The sequence below is a fragment of the Rhinolophus hipposideros genome, assembly GCF_964194185.1.
Source record: "Rhinolophus hipposideros genome assembly, chromosome: 10".
Classification (NCBI taxonomy): Eukaryota; Metazoa; Chordata; class Mammalia; order Chiroptera; family Rhinolophidae; genus Rhinolophus; species Rhinolophus hipposideros.
Genome location: NC_138056.1, coordinates 8,904,267 through 8,918,955, shown reverse-complemented (window position 1 = coordinate 8,918,955; position 14,689 = coordinate 8,904,267). Strand labels below are relative to the sequence as shown.

The 14,689-nt window shown below is 57.6% G+C and overlaps 1 protein-coding gene across 3 annotated transcripts in view; it reads left to right on the top strand.

The window, feature by feature from the left end:
- DAGLA (diacylglycerol lipase alpha) overlaps positions 1 to 14,689 on the top strand; it is a 61,515-nt gene that overhangs the window by 25,841 nt on the left and 20,985 nt on the right. For 2 of the 3 annotated variants that reach the window (XM_081062984.1, XM_081062986.1), the window contains exons 2-5: positions 9,994 to 10,132; positions 10,511 to 10,722; positions 12,085 to 12,186; positions 12,603 to 12,741. In XM_081062984.1, the coding sequence (XP_080919110.1) occupies positions 10,038 to 10,132; positions 10,511 to 10,722; positions 12,085 to 12,186; positions 12,603 to 12,741 (548 nt within the window). In that variant the 5' untranslated portion in view covers positions 9,994 to 10,037. Of the gene's footprint in view, positions 1 to 8,808; positions 8,925 to 9,993; positions 10,133 to 10,510; positions 10,723 to 12,084; positions 12,187 to 12,602; positions 12,742 to 14,689 lie in introns of those variants that run through there. The other variant, XM_081062985.1, reaches the window with a different exon arrangement.

Below are 14,689 nucleotides of genomic sequence, written 5' to 3'. Positions count from 1 at the left end.
TTGCCTATGACAGAGACGGGAGGGCAATGGTTGGTGGAGAGCTTATAAGTAGTGGCTGGGTGATTTAATCTTATGTAAAGGGCGGTCAGGAGCCATAATATGCTTTTGAGGAGGGGATTTACTTAATTAAAAGTGTAAACTGTGTGTGTGTGTGTAGCTGATGCTTCTGAGCAGCCCCTCTGTGCCAGACTCTGCTCTCAGCACTTTACAACTTGGAACTCACTTTGTCCTCATAGCAGCCCCATCAGGGAAGTGCTGTCACCACCACCCTGTTTTACAGACGAGGGAGCAGTAGTCGATTCGTCCTGGGTAGTAGCCTCTGCGTTGCACTGTGAACGTCCTGTGGCTCCGTGGACATCTGAACAGGGAGGCACTAGGACAGAAGCTGGGTCTGCACTGTCCACCCAGCGGCACAGGGCCTCTGAGCCTCCCCTTCTTGGAGGCCTGTGTTCACTTGTGCTTCGGTCCCGCTTTGTCACGCCCGGGGACATGGGTGGGAGTAGGGTGGTGTGAGGGACAGAGAGTTAGCCACGGGCCCGGGTCTCGGAGCTCCTGGCTTAGGGTTTTTTGTGACCCCTTTTGTCCTGATGGCTCAGGCCAGGGTGGGAGACTTGACTGATGGTCAAACTAGCTTGGGCTGTTGCCCAGAGCCACAAGGTCCCGTCCTCAGTCAACTTGAACTGAAACAGCAAGTGGAACTCTAAAAGTCAAGGCCAGATGGACCCGAGAGGTCATCCTGCCAGTGCCTCGCAAACATTTTTAAGCACTGAAACTGTTTAGTTCAAACACAGTGTTACAAGCAACCCCAATGTGTAAATGCTAAAAGCTTCTCCCACTGACCACCTGCTGTTCTGACCCCAGCCTGCTATGACCACCTCTCCTCATCTGGGGGTGCCCGAGGGTTCTCAGAAACCCCCTTTGAGGAGCGCAGGAGAGGAGGGCCACAGAGCGGGGGGCCTGGGCTCACATGCCCACCTCCACCTGTGCTCTGTTGGGGCAGCGGATGTTGGCCCTTTCTGCCACATACGGGGACTCGGCGGACCTCCTCCCCTGGGAAGGAGCTCCTGTTACGCAGTCACTCGATCCCTGCCTGCTTCTGCGATGCCCAGGGAATGGTCGAAGTGAAACCCAATAGCCCAAGATGCAGGCCTGTGCCCTAGATGGCCACGCTGCCCAGGGAGGTGGCCCCTCTGTGGGTCTGTGGCCCATGCAGCCTCCCGGAGCCTGGGAGGCATTTCCCCCAGTGCAGGCCAGACCCTGCGGCCCTGCCCATATCGTGAAGAGGCGCGACAGGATCTTGGTGGCACAGGGTACGCTGGGTGTGCGGGTGGGGCTTCCAGAGGGGAGGTGTCAGGCTAGAAGTGCCGCTTAGTGTCCTCATTAACGGCCTCATTGGGGGGCCCCTAATGAAGTGGAAGGTGCTAATTCCTCCAGGAGGTGTTGCCAGCACTTGGGCCTGGGAGTCTCTTCTGGGGAAGCTTTGAGAAGCAGCCAGAGCACTGACGATTTACCACCTGGTGGGGGGCTCACAGCAAGTGGGTCACAGAAGAGAAGAGGCCCTGGGGTAGGCTGGCGATGGGCAGTGGGGTGGGGTGGGGTTTAGGATGCTGGAACGGGCAGATGGGCATGAGCAGTGAGCCCCTGTTCCTCGGGTATCCGGCGTTTGAGCTGGGATGGGGCCTGCTATAGACACCCTGAATCTCAGACACAGAGCGACGTGGGGCATTCCAGCAGGGCACAGGTGTGGCTTTGGGCTGAACTCCGTAGTCCAAGCTGACCTGTGGGAAGGTGATTCCCACCTCACTGGCTCGTTGTGGAATAGGGAGGCAGGGCCAACAAAGCCCCAGCCTGGGCAGGTGGGCTCCTAGGAGATGACGCCGTCCCTGCCTGAGAAGATAGATCAGGTCATCCCTGCCTGAGCAGGTTGGCCCGGAGTGGGTCAGCCTGGTCACCATAGATACAGAAAAGGACCTTTCTGTTTGGGAAGGTTGACTTAGATCGCAGAGAGATTATCACCCCACCACACCTTGGGGGCAGTGACGAAAAGATCTGAGCATCTCAGGAGAGGTGATTAATAAATAATAATGATGGCAACTGATACTTCCTATGAGGCGAGTGTTTAATGTGCATTATTTCATTTACTTCTCATGACTCCCTATGAAGCAGATACCTTCATTATCCCATTTTGCAGATGAGGAAACTGAGGCTCAGAGAAGCAAAGGTCACAGACAACTAGAAGTGATGGAGCCAAGATTCAAACCCAAAGCTTCCCCACTCCAGGGCCTAGGAAAGGCAGCAGTGAGCTCACAGGATGGCCATCACCTTCAGGTCTGCACATCCCAGAGAGGGAGGGTTCCTGGGGAGAGCGGGTAAGGATGTGTTAGAGCATGAGGGGACGTGAGAAGATCACAGGAGCAGCATAGAAAGGAAGACTAGAAACAGATAGAAACAAAGCTGGAATGGGTGCCTGCCTGCCTATGTCCTCTCCACAGACAGGCAGGACGAAATGACCCGGGGCTTGGACACCCAGGCACTGGGGCATCGCTCATCAGGAGGCCAGCCAAGCCTGCCCCTCTGGGCTGCTCCAGGGTACCTCTGCCCCGGGGCACCAGAATGAGTGTGGGACAAGGGCCCATTCTTAGTTTCAGGAAAATAAACAATCTCCAAGGAATAATTCAGAAACAAAACCTGGCCTGGCCAGAACCTGGGGAATCCCTTCCGCAATTGGAAACAGGTCCATTCTAGCCCTGCTAAGTGAGCCCTGCTGTAAACTGCCCCCCCACCCCCCCCAGGATCAGGGAAAGTCTGCCGCCCTCCTGGCTGTCCCTCCTCATTCCCAGCAGCCAGCCACCCTCCTGGAACAACTAGCAGGAAACGAAAGGCCCCAATTGATTCCCAGAGAGTTGGCTGGTGTCAGTGACAGGGCCGGTGGCAGATGGCAAATTCTGCCCGCGGTAGAGGAGTGGAAAATAATTAGCGTGAGAAAAGACGCTGGAGCCTCTGTGATAAATGGAGCCCTCATGACGGCTCCTTGGGAGGGGCTGGCAGCCTACTTAACTTCTCTGGGCTTCAGTTTCCTCATCAGTAAAATGGGGATAAAGTATAGCATTTACCTCATAGGGTTGTTAGAAAGATTAAAGGAGGTAATATTTATGAACTACTTGCTGCAGTACATGTAAGAATTAAAACACACACACACACACACACACACACACACACACACGTGATAGAATAATTGTTGGAGCTATTTCTGGGTTTAGCCCAGGATGGCTGTAGGCACGGCCCCCAGTACTTGGGGTTGTTTCTTTTCATCACCTTTCCTGAACTTCGTGCCCTGCCCCCAGGTTGCTCTTTTATGGGGAGGGGCTCTGGCCAGCAAGCACATTGATGTGGAGAGAACACAGGACAGGACCTGGCTTCAGAGTCTGACTTGGCCCTCAGTCACTAGGTTAAATAACCTCTAACCTCTCGGAGCCTTGGTTTCCCCATCTGTAACATAGGCACAGCCATACCCCCCATAGGGTTGGAGTGAAGGACCTAGGAAGTGCTTCCCTGGTGGGATGGTTTCCCCTGATGGGAAGTTTCTTGTGAGTCCAAGGCCCTGGGGGCGGAGGAGAGCAAGTGGCAGTGGTGTCCCCTCTGTGCCCAGCCGTACCAGGCACAGTATTGCAGTGCTGAGGCCTGGGCGTATGAGGACCCATCTTGAGCTGAAATCCGGCCCCGGCCCTGCCTTCTGCTCCAGCACAGCTGACGTGAGAAAAGCAACAGCTTTCAGCCCCTAACTTGGGTGGAGTACACCCGGGCACAGGCTGGTGGCACACGGGCCCCGAGCCCACGCATGCGCTCTCTCTGTCATCCCTCTTGCTGCCTTCCCTCTTCTGGTGTTTTCCAGAGCCCAGCCTCAATGTGGGGCCACGGACCTGGGAAGGAAAAGCATTCAGAGAGGAAGGGACGCCTGGATCTTGTGTCTGTGTGCATGGGAATAAGGAGTCGGACTGATGGCAGAGACTATTTCTTTTCAAGTAACTCACAGAGGCTGCGTGAAATCCCAGCCCTGCTTCGTCCCTGTTGCATGATCCTTGGGTAAACATGGCGCCTCTCTGAGCCTCAGTTTCTTCATCTGAAAAGCTGTGAGGTAATACCCCTACAGGCTGGTGAAGCTAGAATGAGGTGACACATAGAGTTTTAGCTCTGTGCTCTCTCCGGGCTCCACAGCCCGCTCACCTCCAGACAGATGGTGAAACAACCCTGGGCTCAGTTTTCCTCGTCTGCAAAATGGGGCGATACCCATACTCCCACTTGGTGTGACAAGGACCAGAGAGCTCTCCACGGGCCCTGAGGCCCTGCCTCCTCACTATGCAAGGGGATGTTTGAAGCCAGCTCTTTGGTTTAGAAAGGGGCATTTAGCCAAATCCTGCTCCTCACAAGCAACGTGTAGCGATTAAGACTCGGGCTCTGGAACTGGGCTGTGTGACTTGGGGCAAATCACCAGCCTCAGCAGGCAGAGGTCCAGGAGACCCAGGGAAGGTGGGCTTGGGTCTGAGAGGCTTGTCTCCTTCAGCAGCCGAGCTGCAGAGCAGTGGGGACCCTGCCTGCCGGGAAGTGGAGAGCCAGCCATAGATGACCCTGAAACCATACAAATGGTTGCCTCCTTCCTGCAGATTGACCAGCCAGGGAGCTCATGTGGATTTTGTCGGGCTTCCCAAAGGGTTATTCATCTCCAGGAGCACAAAAGAGAAGATCTCAGCCCAGTCTCCCTGGGGTGACACTCTGTTAATGGTTGTGTCTCTTGGGGAGTGCGAGTGGGTGTGCCGTGAGGAAGGAGAAGGGAGTAGCCGGCTCAGGGACTCTGGGACTGTCAGCAGGGAAATTCAGGAGCCTCTGGGGCTTTTCTCAACCTCAGTTTCCTCACCCATAAAAGGGGGTGGCGGGACTGTTTCTGAGGCCCCTTTTAATTGCAATTCCTGCATTAGATGGGCTTTGGATGGCAGCAGGAAGGACCTGTGTCTCCTGCCTGGTCAGCCTCCTGCTCCTTGGCAGATATTGGGGCTGAGTCTCTGAGCCTCAATCTCCTCGTTCTTCAATAGTGACAGTAATGGAAGAGCCAGCACTTGTTGAACACTTACTATGTGGTAGGTGCTGTCTTAATTATATGACTCATTTAACCCTCGTGGCAGTTCTGAAGCAGGTACGGTTCTTAGCCCCATTTTAGAAATGAGGACCCGAGGCACAGAGAGATTAAGTAACTTGACCAAGGTCACAGTCAGGACTCAGACACAGTTGTTTTAGAACAGGAGGAGTGAGAGTGACGCTGTCGCCCACATCACTGCTGTGAGGACAGAAGGTGATTAGTCCAGGACTCGCGACACAGGAGGTCGGCAGTGATGTCACACACATCCCTGTGGCCCGGACCTGGCTGTCATCCCTTCAGGCTCAATCTTCAGCCCATCCCTGGGCTCAGGTGCCTGCGGCACCTGACCTAGCAGCTGGAGGTGGCACTGTTGGGATCTCCCACAGCACATCATCCTGTCCCCTGCGGGTACCAGGTTCCGCCTGACTCCACTGCCTTGGCCCCAGTGCAGGCAAACAGCGTGACCTCCCCTCTCCCACATGGCCGGAAGTCCCTGCTGGGCCATCTGGAGGGCAGACGCAGCAGCCCACGCCCTCCTCCCCCTCCTGGGAGCTATTGGCACCCCATCAGCTGGGACCTACTACCGAGGGGCTCTTCTCCCTGAAAACTCCCAGGGCCTTGTGCAAGGGGACCTTGGGGTCAGGGCATGAGGCCCAGCGCGGGGCGTGTCAGCCAGCAGCCCCTGAGGCCCGCGGTGGGTGCGTGTTGCCTGGTCAGGGCTTGAATCTGCTCAGTCCTTCCCCTCAGTGGGAGCCACTCATGAGCGGCATCGTAGTCCCAGCACCCCATCACAGACCCCCTGCCAAGAAGTTTCCAGAAAGCCCCTCAGGAGCTCCATTAACACGATGGCCACCACGAGTAGCAGCTTGGGTCTGCCAGGGCCTGTGCCAACCTCCTAGTGACGTCATCCCATTCCGTTCTCCCCACAGCCTCCTGAGGGGGGTGGTGTCCGTGTTTTGCAGGTGAAGACACTGAAGCCCTGTGATAGTTAAGATAGCCAGAGGAGGGGACATGGTTTCCCTGAACGGGCAGGAGAGGCGCTGGGGTGGGGCATTTCCCAAAAAGCCAAGTGTGTGAGCTAAGAAAGACCCTTATGATGGGAGGGAGCTTCCCCAGGGGCAGCTTGGGCCTGCTTCAGGGGGATGGGGGGTGGTTTGGGGCAGCCGAGGTTGCTTGTGAGGAGAGGGGCTGGGTTTGAAGTTGGATGTTCTCACACTGAAACCAGGGTCTTGAGGTGGGGTGTGAAGATGAAAGACACTGTAAGGCCTGGCCCTCAGGGACGCTTGGTTGAGCTGGGGCTGGGATAGGCAGCAAGGAATCAGCAAGGTTACTGTAAGACAGTGTTCCTCGGGCTGCACTGGAGTGAGGGTCCCAGAATCCCCTAAGGAGCGGCAAGTACTGCTGAGAAGGGCAGAGTGGCAGGGGGCTGTCAGGGAGGGTTTCAAAGAGGAGGTGACTTGGGGGCCTAGAAAGATGAGTAGGCCTGGCGGAGGATCTGGGGTAAACAAAGCATGGAACCTTACTGTGAGGTGATTTTGGAGAGCAGCAAGTTTGGGAGGGTTCAGAAAAGGAGGGTGGGGCAGTGTGAAAAGAAGCTGGAGCACCTCCCCAGCCAGAAGGAACTCCCTGGCTGAGGGTGAGACGCTGGAATCTGTCTCCAGGGGTTGGGGAGTATCTTCTGCTCCAAGACTCAGAGAGGGCAAGGCACCTGCCCAAGATTGCACAGCCTGCCTGCTGAGGACTGAAAGGCCCTTAGCCATTGTCTGAGGGGCTTGCACTTTATCCTACAGTCCACAGGGAGCCAGGAAGGTTTTTAAAGTAGGGGACAGCTTGTGTATTTTTAAGAAGAGTTTTGCATTTTTAGAAAGAGGAACTCCCAGAATGGTTAATACTTAACCCAGGGGCCTGAATCATCAGCAGGGAAATTGGGTTTTGTTGCCTGGGGGAAGAAAGGGGGCCCCTAGGACCGCTTAAGTCATCCCGTCCATGTGAGGGGGGTCCTGACATCTCATTCACATCTGCCTGGACGGGGGGCCTGGTCAGAGGCATGGGGAGCCCCCAGCAGTGCCCCTATTACCCCTGCTGGAGGGGGCACCACCCCTGCCCTGGAAGGGCCTCTGGCCTGGGGTGAGGAGGGGGAGGCTGTGTGTCCACCCACTGTGGTTGTTGGATGGTGCCCTGGGGAGGGGAGCCAGAGGAGGTGCTTTGTGGCAGCCCCAGACCAGGAAGTGGCCTCTGTCCTCCCTGCTCCTGAGACATTTCCTCCAGATGAAATCACATCCCCAGCAGGGGAACAGGCCCCCATTGTGAAGGGCTGGGGTCTCGAGAGAAAGGGCGTCTTTCAGGCCCTTAAAAATAGCAGCCCTGAGATTTATGAATCCGCATGGACTGGAGTTGTCCCATCCTCCCCCCAGCAGCAGCACAGGCCCTGTCACCCCCACCCTAGATGGTGACCTGTTGGTGAGCAGCTGGAGAATCCACTGGCCCAGTCGGGGGAGGAGCAGCTGGACCAGCGGGGGGTTCACACACCCTGCTAAGACCCTCGGGTAGGGTCCTCACCAGAACTTTAGCAGGTGGGGATAATGGACATTTTACCAATGAGGAACCTGAGGCACAACTAGTAAGTCACACATTGGGTGGTGGTCCCCAGGCCTGTCACAGGGCACCCACTGTGGTCGTTATGGTCTAGGTGGGCTCCGGCACTGACCGCGGCCGCTGGCCTCAGGCTACGGGCAGAGGCTGACCCCGACCGTATCATTCCAGTGTCTGACAGATCTTCAGCCGCCTCTCCGGGGCTGGCTGCCCCTGTGGTCCCAGTTCTGCCCGACAGCAGGGGGGGCGGGGCCACGTGCACGCATGGGGCTGCGTGTGAGGCTGAGGGTGGTGTGCGAATGGTCCATGTGAGTTGAACAAGAGGTTAAGAGTGGGGGTGAGAGACGATTGGGAGCCCCCTCCCCCCGACGCATACCTGAGAATCAGATATTCTGGGCTGTTGGCAGGGGCAGAGTCCTTACCCGCCGAGGGGCTGCTGCTCCCTTTCCTCTGCTGAGCTGATTAGAGCCTGAGGCGGAGCTACAACACCTGCTGGGACCAGGCTGGCCCCGCACCTCTCATCATTCCTGTCATGTGTGGGGGTCCCCTGAGCCGACCCCAGGCTCCGCCGTACCCTCTGAGAGCCACCTGGAGACAGGGAGGGGCTGTAGCGAACTGTGGCAAAACCCCAGTTATTGGCAGCTCTGTCTTGTCCCAGCCCTGCTGCCACCCACGGTGCCCTGGCCCCTCCTGTCCCGTTCTTTCTCACTGAAGCTGGTGCTGTCAGTCACTTGTCACAGACACAACACTGGAGCCCCAGCCCCCAGCAGTCCCAGACCCCCATTCCTGGCCACCCCACGACGCGGCTCCCATGCTCTCCATCCTTCTTGCTTCCCAGAATCCGTGCTCCGACTCCTCCTTGGAGAGAGTGGGATGATGTCACTTCCTGAGGGTGGGGGAGTAGGCACGACCCCGGCAGGCTAGCCCGCCAGCCCGCCTGCCAGGCCACCAGCTCTGCCGGAGCAGCTCGGCAGTGGCTGGACGCAGTGGCTGCACCGGGGAGAGGGAGAGGAGGACGGGCCAGGCTGGGCATGCCAGCCGGCCCCACATCTCCTGGCCTACCCTGACGGCCGTGCCCACCAGCTGGCGGAGACTTGCCAGCTTCTTTTCCGAGGGATGCTGGTTCCCGCAGATACTCGTTTTCCCTGGAGCCATCACAGGGAGAGGAGGACTTGCCACCTGCCCCTGGACCAGGTGCCATGTAAGCCTCTGTCAGCCTGGGGGCAGCTGCCCACTAGTGGGGCACCCAGCCCTCTGCAGCAGGGGCTCCTCTGCATTGTTCAGTGCAGGGGTACCCTGGAGCCCCTCATTGGGGTCTCCTGGTCTGCTCCATTACCCTTGTTCCCCAGGCTCTAGGGAGTGGGTCCCCAGTTCCTGGGCACTCCTTAGCTTGCCTGTGGCTCGTTTGAACTCTCTGACTTCAGCGAGTTGGGAACTGGGCCGTAAGGCTGCTTGGCTCAGGGTGGGCATGGAAGGTATGGTTGCCGGGAGGGTGGATTACTCTTCAGGGCTCGCCCACTGCCCCTCCAGAAGGGGCCTGGGTTCCCCAGTCATGCTCTTGACCCTGGTCTCAACCATGCCCTACCCTACCAAGAGGCGTAGCTTTAGTTGGGAGATCTGTCTGGTGGGTGCAAAAAGACAAGTCATAGAGCATGCTCCCAGGGTTCTAACAAAGCGAGAAAATGGAGACCTAATTCCACAGATATTTACTGAGCACCTACTATGTGCTGGACACTCCCACCTCTCTGCTTGCCATGCCCTTACCCCCAGCTCCCCCAAGGCCTTCAGCCTTCCACCTACCCTGCCCAGCTTGTGCAGGGGGGTAGGCTCATGCTTGGTCTTGGAAGCCCCCACCCTACCCCCAAGGACTGTGTGCACTGGGCCAGGTCTCCTTGAGGAAAGGTAGCAGGAAGGCTGGGGGAGACAGGGGGTGAGCCCAGGCCTTTAATGGAGCTGACAAGCCACTGTTGGGGTAACCCCAGGCAGAGTCAATCCCAAGGGGCCAGTGCCAGTCTTAGGGGCTGGAGAGACCTCAGGGGTAAGACTGAAGCTAGTGTCTAGCTGCTGAGGTCCTTTATGTTGGCTCTGGGGATGGATAGGACAGACGTTGGTCCTGCCCAGGGATGGGTCAGCATCTCCAGGAGCCTGGAAGCTTTTGGGCCGTGGGGGCTGCAGAGATGCCTGTGCTGCTGGGCACATTTGGTCAGAGTGCAGTGGCCCTGGGTGCCGTGGTGGCCCCGGCAGCCACAGGGCCCTCTGCTCTCTTTCAGGAGGTGAGCACCAGGCCCGCTGAGCCTCCGCAGAGCCACCAGCCATGCCCGGGATCGTGGTATTCCGGCGGCGCTGGTCTGTGGGCAGCGATGACCTCGTCCTGCCAGCCATCTTCCTCTTCCTCCTGCACACCACCTGGTGAGTCTTGGCACGCCGCCGGCCTGGGTTTGAGGAGAAAGGACTAGAAGGAGGCTTTCCAGCCAGCTCTTCTGACCCGGTCATGCTCCCAGCTTCCAGCAGGAGGTGCCTGAAACGTACAACCCCTTAGGTGATACCCGACGGAGCCCAGGGACCCCACTTAACCAGCAGCGCACCAGAGCCCAGCACTGGGTAGAGCTGCCACTGCTGTGTCCCCACAGCTGCCAGCCGGGCTCCCCACTCTTACTTCCCTGTCCCCGGTAGCCCGTGGCCTCAAAGGATGCCAGGCAGACAGTGGTCCTGTACCCACCGCATCCAGCCTGAGCTGGGCCGTGGGAGGTGTGCGGCTGCCGGCCCCTCACGTGTGCGTCCCCCCAGGTTTGTGATCCTGTCCGTCGTGCTCTTCGGCCTGGTCTACAACCCGCACGAGGCCTGCTCCTTGAACCTGGTGGACCACGGCCGCGGCTACCTGGGCATTCTGCTGAGCTGCATGATTGCCGAGATGGCCATCATCTGGCTGAGCATGCGTGGGGGCATTCTCTACACGGAGCCCCGCGAGTCCATGCAGTACGTGCTCTACGTGCGCCTGGGTAAGGGCCACCCGCCTTGGGTGGGGGCTGCCCTGGACCACCCCACCTCCACCCTTCTCCTGTGTCCCATCACTCATTCAGCCGACATGTGCTGGGCACACACTATGGGCCAGGCGCTGGGCCCACTCCAGGGTCCAGCAGCGAGCCAGCAGACGTACTGCTCTGATGTTCTAGACCAGGGGCGGGCACACCGCGGCCTGGGGGCCAGATCTGGCCAGATGTCTGTTTTTGTAAATAAAGTTTGATTGGAGCCCAGCCACACTCATTCATTTATGTACTTCCTGTCTCTGGTTTCTTCAGTGTGACAACAGCAGAGCTGAGTAGTTGCCACAGAGAATGTGACCTGCAAAGTCTGAGCTGTTTACTCTCTGGCCTTTACAGAGAAAGTTCGCAGACCCCTGTTCTAGGCCACATGTGTCTCTTCAGCTGCTTTGTGATCCTTTGCAAGCAGCCCGCCCCCCCCCCCCCGGTAGCCCTCAGGGGCCTGGACTAACTCCTGGGAGGGCCAGCCTGAGTCAGCTTCCTGGGCTGCTTCTGATCGTCCCTACTGGGCACCTCTTGTGCTTCTATGACCTGTGCTAAGCCCTTTCCCTGTGCTAACTCTGAGAGGAGCTATTATTGGTCTTTTTACAGATGAGGGGACTGGGACCCAGGGAGGGTAATATGCTCTCTCAAGGTCACGCAGCTAGTGTTCCAGTGTCAGAGCTGAGATTTGAACCCAGGCTGTCTGACTCTTAGTTGCCATACCAGGCTGCCTGTGGAGCTGGGATTTCCCATGCTGTCCCCTGGGGGGGCCACTGAATTCCCCCCAACCCCAGCTCAGCCCTGGGCTCAGTGCTCTCGCATGAGCAGGGTACCTTGAGCAGCAGGGGCTCCTCCGTCCTCCTGCCTCAAGAGCCAGAAGCCTCTTCCTGGGAAATAGCAGTTTCCTTGAAATGAACACTCTCTCATAGAATTCTTGCTCGGTAATGTAATGTAGATGTCACCCCATTTTACAGACAAGGAAACAGAGGCTCAGGGAGACTAGGTAACTTGCCTAAGATACGTGTGATTCTCGAGTTCTTGGGTATAATTCTAAAATCCTGGAAGAACAGGATTCATGGCAGCCTTTCAAGTCACCTTCTCAGGGAGGTGTCGGGAGCCTGAGGGCACGTGATGACAGGATGGCGTTAGGGGGACAGCCTGGCTCCCTGGGCCCTCTCCCCCACAAGGCCTGTGGGCAGGGGGCAGTGGGGGCCCGATGCCCCTGCTGCTGAACTGGCTATAGGCCCTGTGGTTGGAGGGGTCAGGCTAAGGTCCCAGGGCCCTTCCCGGTGGGCAGACGGTGGCTGTCCCTTAGCCAGGGCCCTGCTCTCCTTGCAGCCATCCTGGTGATCGAGTTCATCTATGCCATCGTGGGCATCGTCTGGCTGACTCAGTACTACACTTCCTGCAACGACCTCACTGCCAAGAACGTCACCCTCGGTATGTCCGCCAGCCCCGGGGATAGAAGCTTGGGCATCACCAGAGGGAAACGGTTTCTGTGAGGGCGCCCAGCAGCTCAGCTGGCCGGGGCTGTGGCCTTCCTCCTTGTTGTCTGCCACCCACCTTCAGGGGACCCTGGTCTGGAGGGTGGGCAGTAGCAGGCACAGCGCTGCCCAGGGCAACAATAGAGGGGCCCTCAGCATCTCTCCAGAAACCCAGAGCCACCTGCTCTGTGCCAATGGTGGGCCTCGGGGTCACGGCTCAGCAAAGGGACAGCCATACGGCCAGAGCCTGGGGTCAGAGGCTTCGGAGCCTTGCTGTGGTACCGGGGGCTCCAGCGCCCCTTCCTTCCGAGCTGTCGAGCCCGGGGGTATCCTCAGCACCTCCGCCGCTTGCTTTCCGTTGCTGCCCGGCAGGGATGGTGGTCTGCAACTGGGTCGTGATCCTGAGCGTCTGTATCACCGTTCTCTGCGTCTTTGACCCCACGGGCCGCACCTTCGTCAAGCTGAGAGCCACCAAGAGAAGGCAGCGCAACCTGCGGACCTACAACCTGCGGTCAGTCGTGCGGGCAGTGGGCAGCCCCCTCGTGGGATTTGCTGGCGGGCAGGCAAGGTCGGCCCCATGCCTCCAAACTGCCTCTCAGCCTGTGTGTGAGCCCCGGGTAGTGGTCCAAGGCTTCCTGCCTCAGTTTCCTGGACTATAAAGTGGGAGTGACAGTTCCTGCTTCATGCTGCTGTTACGAGATTTCCATCAGATAATCCGTGCAAAGTGGTTCACACAATGTTCACGTTTGGCTCGTGTTCAGCAAATAGTAGCCATTGTTGTCATGGTCCTCACTTCAGTGCCAGTGCCCCAAACGTGACAGGAATAGCAGGAGATGATCATTGTCTATAATAAGTAATGGTAGTTCCATGAGGTAGATGTTACCAGCATCCCTGTAAAACATGAAGAAACTGGGGCACAGACATGTTATGTGACGTGCCTGAGGTGACACAGCTGGGACGTGATCGGGCTGGAATCAAGCACAGGCAGGCTGGCATCAGAGCCCTTGCTCTTAATTGCTAGGCTAGGCGGCCTCTGGGACTAAGGGGGCTTGAGGAGGGTAATGAAGGAAGGCTTCCTGGGTAGGGTGTTTTCAAGGAGGAGGAAGGCTGTGCCATAGCAGAGAAAATGAGGGAAGGCACCCAGGGTCACAGTAATTCCTGTTGTTGTTGTTTTTTAAAACTTTTATTTATTTTAAGTGTGTTTTTCCAGGACCCATCAGCTCCAAGTCAAGTAGCTGTTTCAATCTAGTTGTGGAGGGCGCAGCTCACAGTGGCCCATGTGGGGATGGAACCGGCAACCTTGTGGTTAAGAGCACCGCGCTCTAACCAACTGAGCCATCCGGCCGCCCCAGTAATTCCTGTTTATTGAAAGAAAAAGAGGGGGCTTTCCAGGGTGGATCACAGTAACTTTTGTTCATTGAGCTTCTGCTGAAATGTAGGCCCTGTGCTGAGCCTTTTACCATCAATCCATTTAATCCTTCCAACAACCCTGGTGTGGCCGTGAGACCCATTCTGCAGATAGGAGTCGAAATCCACAAGAGGCAGGTCACTTGCCCCAGGTCAAGTTGGTGGGGCGTGGAACTGGCACTCCGTCTCCAACAGAGGGCAAACGGGGTCAGGGGCCCTCAGCCAGGGGAGCGGGTTGCCCAGGCCCCTGTGCTCAGCAGGAGTCCCCCCATCCCAGCCTCCTGAGTCTCCACCTTCTGCTCCCCTCTGCCCCCCCCACACACACACGCCCTCCACGTCAGCACTGCAGCTAGAGCCACACCCGCCCTGGGCTGGCCACATCCCAGCCCAAAATGCCAGCTCTTAGAGCCAAGGCCCGGGAGCCCGTTTTCTCTCCCAGCTCAGCTGGCCATCACCACCCGTCCCATTTTGCTCACTCCAAGCACACACCCTGACCTGACCTGGTTTCTGGGCTCCTGGGGCCCCGGAAAAAAAATCTCCCCTCCCTGACTCTGGGTAATTGCCTGTGGGGCCCAGAGCAGCCAACGCCTTTGCAGTTGGGGGTTGGCAGTGGCTATGATTTTAATTAGAAAGTCTTCCTGCCATTCCTGGGCCCCATGCGAGTAAGAGGCCTCAGAGCTTCTAGGTCCTGACCTGTTGCAGTTTCTCCAGCTCTAGGGCGGGGCTTGGAAGGGTGGCCTGGGCCACGTCTTTGTGTGACCACCTCTCAGGCTGTTCTCCACTCACCCTCCCTCTGCTTGAAACCAACCGACAGTTTTTCTAACAAGGTCGTTTTCAAGTCCGCTGACCCTTCGTCCACTTCCAGGTGTAGGGGTGCACACAAGCCCTGCTGTGTCTCACTGACAGCCTTAATTCAGTTTCTGGAAGTCAGGAAGCTGTTTAAGTCCTTGGCCGTTTTGTCCTTTCAGTGACACCTGCTCGGGGTTGGGAGATGGGTTATTCCCAGTACTACTCTCTGAGAACCTTGACCTTGGATCGTTGCAGGAGAACCT